Source organism: Perognathus longimembris, chromosome 8 (genome assembly GCF_023159225.1).
Source record: "Perognathus longimembris pacificus isolate PPM17 chromosome 8, ASM2315922v1, whole genome shotgun sequence".
Lineage (NCBI taxonomy): Eukaryota > Metazoa > Chordata > Mammalia > Rodentia > Heteromyidae > Perognathus > Perognathus longimembris.
In genome coordinates, this window is record NC_063168.1 from 25,207,246 (window position 1) to 25,218,397 (window position 11,152).

At 44.3% G+C, this 11,152-nt stretch overlaps 1 protein-coding gene across 2 annotated transcripts in view; it reads right to left on the reverse strand.

Moving 5' to 3' along the window:
- Tgfa (transforming growth factor alpha) overlaps positions 1-10,526 on the reverse strand; it is a 97,053-nt gene extending 86,527 nt beyond the window's left edge. For both annotated transcript variants that reach the window (XM_048353567.1, XM_048353566.1), the window contains exon 1: positions 10,412-10,526. In XM_048353567.1, the coding sequence (XP_048209524.1) occupies positions 10,412-10,451 (40 nt within the window). In that variant the 5' untranslated portion in view covers positions 10,452-10,526. The remainder of the gene's footprint in view (positions 1-10,411) is intronic.
- Positions 10,527-11,152: the final 626 nt, after the last annotated feature.

Consider the following 11,152-nt stretch of genomic DNA (forward strand, 5'->3'; position numbering starts at 1 on the left):
TTAATAGATACATGTTTGCCATTGAAATACTCTTCTCATGGGCTGTAAATAAAAGCAGATTTTAAAACAGAATCTGCCAGATGTCATTTTGGGAAGAAAACGGGGAGTAAACAAATATCTGTAGCCATGCCTAAAAAGAAGGATGGTAGGATAACTAATAGCTAAATCTGGTTAAGGTTTCTCTTTGTTGAGTTGGATTTGGGGGTGATTTCAGCTTCTTTTGTTTGAGGATTCTGGCTTCTGTATCTTTCTGGAAGAATGCACAGGACTTTACAGAAATGCCGCTGGAGGAGGAACACGTCCTGAACAGCCCACCCAGGGAGGTGACGCCCAGGCAGCAGGCAAGTTTCAGATATGAAGTGGCCTACACTATGGCCAGTACTGGGAGAGAGGGGTCTCTGAAGGGCTGGAGTGGTTGATGAGCCCAAGGAAAGTCCACACCAGAAGGATTCCCCATCTGTGTGATCTAGGGGTTGACCTCACATCCCTACAAACTGCTCAGGCCCCAAGCTTGCTTTCATTCCAGTTCAGGGATCTATGATTCATCTCCTGAAACCCTAATTATAACACCCAAGTCTGCTATGTGCAAAAAACATCTGCCATTGTTTAAATCTGCTGCAGGGAGTGTATACAGCAAACGATCTGGCCTGATGATGCCTTCCTGTGGTACAAACTTCAACCCAGAAACCAGTGCAAAGTGGGAAGGGGTTAAGCCAGGAGTTTCCAACCAAGTCAATGAACAGGTTGTGTGTTACCATAATTCATAGGTCAATTCCTCAGGACCATTGCCATTGGGAAAGTCACAGGTCTTAAGCTTTCTCTCAGAACTGAGCAAAGTCTCCTAACTGTGTTTTTCCTTTCAAAGCCTGGCAGGGAGTGGTGTGTGTAATCGCAAACCTCATTTATCAGCTGTGGCTTCTATTGTGTCACCACATTACTCGGTACCACTTAGCCACTTAATCTCCTGGACCTCTCAGAGGTGCAGTCATTACACAGAGAATGTGGCAGACCAGGCAAGAGATGACAAAAGACCAGTGAAGCCACGTCTATTGTCTATGGGCCCAGGGGAATTGTTTACTGATCTCCTCCAAAGTCAGATGATAAAGGTCCTTAAGAACCCAAGCTGAAAGGAAGGGCTCTCTCTAGGAAGCTAATATTTTTACTTAGAAGCAGTGATCTGGAAAACAAAAGAAAAATGGAACAATTGAACAGATCATTGGAAATTCTCTCATACAAGCCCTGGCCATGCTATATACAGCAGCAGCTAATGGCCACAGTAGTGTTTGGGGGAGGTTTCTAGGCTTTCTAATGAAGCTAATGAAGCGTCCAGATGCTACTCATTAGTCTCTGTTAGAAATCACAATGCCAGTACCCACCAAACCAAAGATGGCTCCACATATTCACATCAGTACACATGTAATGCAAATAAACTAGATATTTACTCTGGATTATAGGAACAATACTCATTTCATAAAACTTATCCTTGAATTTTGTTTAATGATTTAAAGGAAATCCCCCTGTCACCATAAGTATCATCCAGAAAAACAAACTGTAAATTATATTGAAGGGCTTGGGATGTAGCTCAAGAGCAGAATGTTTAAGAAGCATGTGTAAGGGTGTGGGTTCAAACACCAAGATCATCCTTTTCCCTTCTTTTTTTCTCTCTCTCTCCCTCTCTCTCTCCCTCTTTCTCTCCCTCTCTCTCTCCTCTCTCTCTCTCTCTCTCTCTCTCTCTCTCTCTCTCTCTCTCTCTCTCTCTCTCTCCTCCCTCCCTCCCTCCCTCCCTCTCTCTTTCTCTCGGTAGAGAAAGATCCCTGGTGTTGACGTGATTAAAGTCCCATTAACTAGAGATGCAGATACAAAAGAAGTTTTTTTAACTAAAAGATTATAAATCCTTTCTAAAAATTTTAGAAATCAGAGTGGAGTTGTAAGGACAACTTACAATTATCAAAATGAAGTAAAAAATATAAAACTTGAACTAGCCATTAACAAAAAGCTGGGCTTAGAAGTTTCCCAAATCATTTCCCTCAAGCTTCCCAAAACTATTTCCATGACATTTTGACTACTAGGAAATATGAAGATGGATATTTTACAATTGTTTTATAAAGCTGTTATAAAGCTATCAAAACCTTAAAAAGGAAACAAGGCCCAGAATATTTCACAAAGCATCAAATCTAGCAGCATCTACAGAGAACAAATGACGGCACACAGACACGTATTTAAGAGGGCCTTAACACAGTTGAGGCAATAAGTAACCTTCAAACATTTGAAAAGCTACTGAATTTTGTATGTTGATTTTTGTGTGCATTGTAGATAGTGTTGCTTTGATCTAGGAAGTTTTAGGATGTGTCTTTAGGGGTGTGTGTGTGTTGGTGCTGACACTTGGGCACAGGGTCTCTGCACTCTTGTTTGGGTTTTTCCCCTCAAAGCTGCCACTCTACTAGTTGAGCCACAGCTCCACTTCTGGCTTTGTACTGGTTAATTAGAGATAAAAGTTTTACAGACTTTCCTGCCTGGGCTGGCTTTGAACCACAATCCTCAGATCTCAGCCTCCTGAGTAGCTAGGATTAGAAGCATGAGCCAGCCACACCTGGATGCATCATCTGTTATTATTATTATTATTATTATTATTATTATTATTATTGCAGTAGATATCCTTGGGGTTTTTTTCCCAAGCAAAAAAGCTCAGGGACAGCTCCCAGGCCAGGCCTGGAGTTTAAGCTTCAGAACTGGCACAATCAAAACAAAACAAAAAAATCTCCTTAAGTTCTATTTGGCACCATAAGAGAAAGTAAGAATAGTTGAAAATATTAAAAAGAAAGGGACAAAGTTACCATTATTCAAGATTATGTGATCATTTGCCTAGAAAACATCAGAGACTCAATTGAAGGAATATGAGAATTGGCAAAGCAATTAAGACATACAGTTGAAAAAGCAAAACAAAAGTTTAGTTATATGCAAGCAACAATCAATCAGAATAGGAACAGGTATGTAAAGATGGACTCTTTCTCCCTCTTTATTTCCCTAGCACCAAAAGTGTCCAGCACAGCATTGGTACTTTATAGTAGAATAAGTGAATGAACAAATCCACCATAAGGACAATAATACAAAGCAATGGAACCAAGTTGAGATTTCACAGCTAGATTCAAGTACTTGTAAGAATTTAGCATATGAGAAGATGGTCTTTCAAGTCACAGGGAGAAGGAGAGATTATTCCACAAATGGAAACTGAAACAATAACTGTAAGACTATTTCTTAAAAGGGAAATATGTGTAACCTACACCCCTAGAAAAAGTGGGCATTTGCAAACTCCTGGTGAGGAAGAAGCCAATTGTTGACAATTTATCCTAAATAATCAAAGATGTGACAGGTATTTATGTATAAGAATGTCTGCTGTTTGGTTTATCATCCTTGGCTTTAGACAATGTAAACTTGATATGTACTTGTTATTAAAAAAAAATAGCCAGTACAAGTGGGTGCTGGTGGCTCCTACCTGCAATCCTAACTACTCAGGAAGCTGAGATCTGGAAGATCACAGTTGAAAGCCAGCCTGGGCAGAAAAGTCTGAAAGGCCAATTCACCATCAAAATACCAAATGAGAGAGCACGAGTCTCTGAGTTCATGTCCTGATTTAAAAAAATTAAACATTTCAAACTAAAGCACTGTACAACTTGTCTTTTAAAATTTCATATATCATGCAAATATTCTCTTAACTAGCTACACTGTAATTACTACATTGATACATGAAGGAACTTACTTAAGGAATCTGGCAACGATTCATTCATCACCATCTTTTACATTTTTAATACATGTCAATAAGCATTTATTAGAACATTTCAATAAGTGGGATGGATGATTCAGAATTTATGTCTACTTAAAATTGGTAGCTGTGACCACAGTGGCTTCCAAAAACAAAGTATAATTTAATATTCTCAACAAAACTGTGTGGATTACTTGTAACAGTGGAAAAAGCCACTCAAAATTGCTTAATTATCACATATAATATGTATAGTGAGGATTTCTCAGCCACTAGAAATAATGTCACAACTAATGACAGAAAGGTGTTTATTATACCTTATTGTTAAGTCATCAATACAAATAAATTAAGCAGTGTGAGTTCATTAGAATTCATGTATACTCTTTTTGGTGCCAGTTCCCTGGGTGTAGTCCCTGAGCTTCTTTTGCTCAAGGCTAGAGCTCTACTACTTGAGCTACAGCTCCACCTCCACCTTTTTAGGAGTTTATTGGAGATAAAGAGTCTCACAGACTTTCCTGTGTAGGCTGGCTTTGAACCTTGATCCTCAGATCTCAGCCTCCTAAGGAACTAGGATTATAAGCATGAGCCACTAGCACCCAGTTTTCCATACACTTTTAAGGAACATCATCTAGGGTCTTAAACAAAATATTAATCATGGTTATCTTGTGGTGGCAGGATTATGGGTCATTAAACCATTCTCTTTCATGCTTTCTCTAATTTCCCAAACATTTTAGAGAGAGACAGAGACAGACAGACCTACAGAGAGAAGATATGCTTTTGCAATCACAAAACATTAAGTCATACTCGCTTTTTTTTTTTTAAACAAGAGAACAACATTCTGAAGCATTGGTGATGTAAGAATTTGTATGCAACCACCCTGATTATCATAATAAAGAGGTATTCAGGATGAAATATAACAACACAGGTGTTTGGCAACTGAGCTATATTTGGAGTATCTGAACTATACACTTCATGAGGTCACACTCAGAGGTCCCCAAGGCAGGGATGAAGATGAGGAGGAGAGAGGTCAAGCACTAGCCAACATGGTCTCCAGACAGACCATGAGGAACTAGGGCTCTGCTACTAGACATTTCAGCTAGAAAATGTTAACACATTTGAAGATTAAAACTGAAAAGGCCAAGCACTAGTAGGCTGATTGTTACATAAGAGGATTATGTGTCCAAACCCTTTTTGAGAACTCCTAACTATCTATATGTGCTTAAAGAGTGCAAACAATTGTGAAGAAAACAAAGCCCTGTGCAAAAGACAATAAGAACTTAAATGCCAGCTGGTGTGGTGGCCTGTGCCTGTAATCGTAGCTAAGAGGAAGGGGGAGGCAGAGGAAGGAGGATCATGGTTTGAGGCTGGCTTCAGCAAAAACACAAGACCCTATCTTAAAAATAACTGAAAAGAAAAAGCAAATAGGGTGGGGACAGCATGACTCAAGTTACAGAGTGCAAATGCAAGCCCATGAGTTCAAACCTTAGTGCTACCAAAAAATTAAGACAGGCCCAGGTATATCGAGTGGTATATACTCGTAACCCTAGCATTCTGGAGGTAGAGGCAGAAAAATTCAGTTTGAGTCCAGCCTGAGCTGCATAGCCAGATCTTGTCTCATCTGTGCCTTCCACCAGGAAACCTAAGGCTAAGAGAACATGTAAGACAAACACACTAGTAGTAAAAGACATAAAATTCTATTTTTAAGGCCTAAGTTTTTAAAAATGAAACTACTATGATTATTTCGACCCAATTACTTTTTAAACTGCTTATGTCATTATTTAATTCATCACATTCCCATAACGCTTCAAAAGAATTGCCCTAGATATTTAGCATTAGGCCCCAGGGAAGGTATCCTGCACATGAAGAACTCCTTGAGTTGGTTCTGGAAGTCTAGGTTTCTGACTTGCTTGACTGAAGGTAAAATATTTGTGTTTGATAGCATACAAAAGCATGCAAATCAAAAGCCACTATAAAAGTTTCCCTAAGTCTTTTCTATCTCCAAGCAATACTAAATATGTTTCCTTTAGCATAGAATTAAGTTCACTTTTTAAAAATTCAGTGACTATAAATATTTGAGTACCAGGAAAATGTTGGTCAAACTTTGGCAATTCCAAAAAGAAAAGAGTAGCATGATTGACATGACAAAGTTGGGGCACAGGATCTGTGCATCTTCTATAGATAAAGAACAAGAATGCTTAGGACAATTAAGAGCTCTTAGCAGGAGCTCTAACTGCTCTGGTCAACAAGACAGGCCTTCCAAGTACCTTTAATAGGGGTTCATAAATCGGCAGTAGCATTTATCAATGTCAGAATATACTTTAGGTACAAAGCAACAGTGACTGACTGCGGAACAGCGACTTTCAAGACTTTCAAGCTGTTCTCCCTGCTTCCTCCTCCTCTCTAGCTACAGTAGCCATACCTGGGAACTTGGAGGGGGTGGGGCTTGCAAATTCTCCCATCTACCAAATTGAGGGGGCCCAGGAACCCCTACTTCAGAAGCCTCTAGACGGCTTTGATTGAGAGACATTGCTGTAGAAGATTCTGCAGTGAGCCTGGCTCTGGTGGCTCATGCCTGTAATCCTAGCTACTCAGGAGGCTGAAAGCTGAGGATTGCAGTTCAAAGACAGTCCAGGCAGGAAAGTCCATGAGACTCTTATCTCCAATGAACCACTAGAAAACTGGAAATGGCGCTGTGGCTTAAAGTGGTAGAGTGCTAGCCTTGAGCAAAAGAACTCAGGCACAGGACCCAGGCCCTGAGTTCAAGCCCCACAACTGACCAAAAAAAAAAAAAAATTCTACAGGGATTTTGAGCATAGGAACAAACACAAGATGCCTAATTGACTGTAGTCAAACCATTTTCATTTTGGTGGATTCAGTGCCAGTTCCTTTTAGGGGCCAGTGCATAAACTAGGATCTTGTTTAAAACACACTTTGAAAAGGTCCTTGCAGATAGATCCAATGGAAAAGCCAAGTATTTTTCATATGTTACCAGAGTAACAGTAACAGGAAGCATCATTCACTCCTGTAAGGGAAGTCTCCTTTGCTGGGGACATGGAGTATTTACAGAAAGATCATTTTATCCTGGGGAAGCCAAAATTTAGGAAAGCAAATAGGGGAAACTCAGCCTTAAAGGCTTCCACATGCACTTCTCCAGCCCACACATTAGGTGAACACTCCCTAATTATGGCTGCCCAGTGTGGAAAACGTGTCCCAGGCAAATCTCCACTGTGGACCCTGAAAGATGACATTTCCATGTACCGGAGTAAAGAAACATCTCAGTTCAGTCCCTCTACAGTTCCTTCAGTCAGTCCTGAGTTCCAAAATGAAGGTGACCTTTCCCACCCCTGGCATCCTTTCTCCATTCACACCTCACTTATGGAGCTGTTAGAAAAATCATGTTCATCCTTCATAGCACTGGGGGTAGAACTCAGGACCTTACATGTTCTAGGTTAAGTGCTCTTCCACTGAGCTATACTCCCAGCCTAATTATTTTTTATAGTTTATAAACAGCTTCCCTATTTATAGTATTATCTGATTGTCAGGGCAGCCTATGAGATTGAGTTTATTGTTCCCACTTTGCAGATGAGAAAACTTGAACTTCAATAAGCTGATAATTGAATATTAAAAGGGAATTATAAATGATTTAAATATTAAAAGAATTCATGATGATCCAGGTGCTTGTGGATCACATCTGTAATCCTATTACAATTCTAGCTACTCAGGAGACTGAGATTTGAGGATCTAGACTCGAAGCAACCTGGGCAGAAAAGTCTACATTCTTCTCTCCAATTAACTACCAAAAAGCTAAAAGTGGATCTATAACTCAAGTGGTAGAGCACCAGCCTTGAGTACAAAAGCTCAAGGACAGAACCCAGGCCCAGAGTTTATGCCCCATGTACTGACTCTCTCTCTCTCTCTCTCTCTCTCTCTCTCTCTCTCTCTCTCTCTGTTTCACACACACACACACACACACACACACACACACTCATGAAGAAGACAAAGAAGAAGAGGAGGAGAAGAGGAGGAAGAGGAAGAGGAGTAGGAGGAGGAATTCATAACAGCCAAAATAACTCTTACACTTTCTTGAGTTTGTCATCTGCCAGATGATACTGGTCAGAAATCATCTAGGTAGGTTTTTAGGTTGGGTGATATTTTTCTGGCTTAGGAAGGGCGAGGAGCAGGGAGATAAGGTCAGGTAAAATAGACAAATAGACAATAACCTATAATCACACCTGGAATTCTATGGAGTCCCAAATAGCAACAAAGATGATGGTGCCAAACTTAATTAAGCTCTTACTACATGCTAGGCACCAGTCTGCATACATTAAGTATAGTCCGTAATTCTCGTAACATCCCCATTTTCCAGATGGCAAAAACAAGGAAGAGAAAAGCTAAGTAACTTATCCAAGATTCCACATCTTCTTTCTTGGCCAAGTAACGCCAAGTTCCTGCAGATCTCTACCTGTTAGCAAGGAAACTTGACATGAATGGCACTCACCACAGGAGCCATTTGGGCAAAAGTTTCCACATCCTGTCACTCACAACTAATCAGCGTTCAGCCTCCAAGTAATCAAGCCAGACTCCTAACAGCCAGTGCCTCCTCAGACCAGCATCAAGGCTTTCTAGAATCTTCCTTAGCGATTGAACACTGACTTAATTGCCTGGAGCTGCCATCAACTAATTTAAGAAAAATTAGAGAGGAAAGCAGCTTTGGAGGAAACACGGCAAATTAAATATGTATGTGGGAGGCAGCGGTTCTAGTAAATGCACAGACTTAACAGCTCTGATTTCTCTTCTAAAGAGTATAAATAAAAAGGAGTCCTTATGGGTATAAATTACTCCTACGTTTTCCCCCCTCTACTTTATTTCAATTGCTCACACTTAAAAACTGCCGGAACCAGCTTTTATGTATTGATCAATCTCTTTATGTTTATACATCTTTTTCTTAAGGAAGGAAATAGATGGAGTTGAACACTTGCCTGAGAACACTGAGGCAAAAGAGGAAAATGACCCCAACATTGAATGCAGCCTTCAAGGCTGAGCCTTAGAGGAGGGAGGCTGCCGGACGGGCCAACTTTCAAAGACTTCCTCCAATGTACTTGCTTTCACTAATTTTCTGCCTCTAATTTCCACTGAATAACCAACTGGAGGTCAAGGAGCTCAAAAGGAAACCCAGTCTAACAGCAAGATTCAGGGTATTTGACCTAATTTCTCCTTAAAGCAAAGTCCTAAGACAGGGATGAGACAATATGCTCACATTTACTACTCGTGTGGGTCCTGTGTGCCTTACTTCCCACTTCTGCAGCATGAAATTGTGATTCTTTCTCAGCTGGATGTGGTAATAATGACTTGAAATATTATAACTGTGTGCCCACACTGGTGGCTATTATAATATTACTGCTATTATAATACTCTTTTCTACCCATGAGGCTTCCCATTGTGGCTATAATGTTTCCTTGCTTTTTAACATTTTTGTTTTAAAATGAACACACACCCCCTTCTTGGATAAGGAAGGGGGAAGGCCAGCTGTCCATAATGTCACCTGTTGGTGAGTTTCAAGCTGTGAGGGCACAGCTTGGAGCATCTCCTTGAACAAACACCTATAATTTCCCTTAGATTGGGGCTGCCGCCCCTCCTGCCTGGGGCTCGTGCTCAGCATTTCCAAGGCACGATTACAGGAAAGCCCGCGAATCCCCAGCGATCTACAGGACCCTGGGCCAGGCTGCAGCTCTGGCTATGTTTTAGGGAAGGGTCCCCATGCTTAGCTCAAGTCCTAATGACCCGGTCACGACTGACCAACGTGCTTTTCAGGATTCCATTTAAGAGTATCGACGGGACAACTGAGCTCAGGAAGGCTGCAGCAGCAACCAAGATCCCCAGGTAGCTCATCCGCTTCCATCAACCAGAAGCACCCAGCAGACACCGGACAGGGACGAGAGTCGGCCAGGTGGCGCGGCGCTGTGTCCTGATAGACCTTCGAATTTGCCCGCTGGCAAAACGCACCTGCGACCCCAACCTGCCTCAGGTGTGCTGGGTTAACCTCCTCTCCCCTCCCCCATCTCCCCATTCATGTCTAAGTTCAGACTCGAAGGAAAACCGGCCGCGATCTGTCTAGGGTTTCACTCCTGCCCTCCGCTGACACTGAAACCACTTCTCCCGGGGAAGTTAATTAAAAAGAACCCGTAATCCGCACAAAAATCCAAAACCTAACCCACAGCTCGAGAGCGCCTTGAAGTTAAAAAGAATCAAGGCGCCTAAGTGGATCGGGAACGCCTGTCGGTCTGGGGCTTAGGGACAGGCAAGGGGCACGGAAGGGACTCGGGCCAGGGCCAGCCGGAGGACCGGCTCGGAGGCAGCCAGGTAAGCACAAGGTGTGGGCACGGGTGAACAGACGCACCGTCGCGGCTGATTAAAGTTCACGCCCGGCCGCACAGCCCCGGACGGCCACTGCCCTGGGACAGCCTGGCCACTCAGCTGTCCCCCTCTTGTAATTCTTTAGGGTCTCCCCTTGCTTCCCACGTGAAGCCTTCGCGTCCTTCCTCGGTCTCGCTCTCTCTCCTACACGGATGCAGAAAAGCCCCCAGAAGAGAGAAACGGAGGGGTTCACAAGGAAGCGGGGCGTCGCGGAGGGCGCGCGGCAGACGGAGTACGTACCCAGTGCGAACAGAGCGAGCTGTCCAGCCGAGGTGACCATTTTACGCGCGGGCGGCGGGCGGGCAGGCGGGCGGCGGGCGCTCCAGCCTCCGGCCCTCCCTGCGGTGCCCGACTGGCTGAGCGGCGCCGCGGCGCGCGGGGGGGAAAAAGGCGCTGGCGGGGCAGGGCCGGCCCGGCGCGGGCGGGCGGGCGGAGGAGGAGGCAGGACCGAGCGCCGCGGCTGGCGCTCACCCCTTATTGCTGCCGATCGGGCGGAAATAGGAAGGAGGTTACCGTCACCTCTCCGCCACTCGAGACTGGGGCACGGCGGACCACCCTCCTGCCCCAGTGGGGGTGTCCCCCTAAGGGATCTGGAGGCGGGGGGTGGGATCTGGGGGCGGGGACGCTACCAGCTAGCAGCCTGGCGCGGGCGGAGAGGCGGGGAGGGGCGATCCCGGACTCCCCGAGTCCCCGTAGCGCGTGCCAGTCACCCTGGCCAAGGAAAAGGCAGGAAGCGCCTGACTTCAGAGACCAGCCGCAGAGCGCCCGCGCCTCGTGCCCGCGGGCCCCGGGGTGCGGGGTCGCCGCCCGCCGCGCCGTCCCTGGAGCAATGGCTGCTTGTAGACTCTAGGTGGCAGCGCGGAGCCTCTCAGGCTCCTGCCACCTGTGCCAAGGGCCGCTCCCCAAGCAGGACACTGGAGACGCGGTCCTGGAGGGGACCCGCCAATGGAGCCAGCCACCTACTAAGATTTGGCCCAAGGA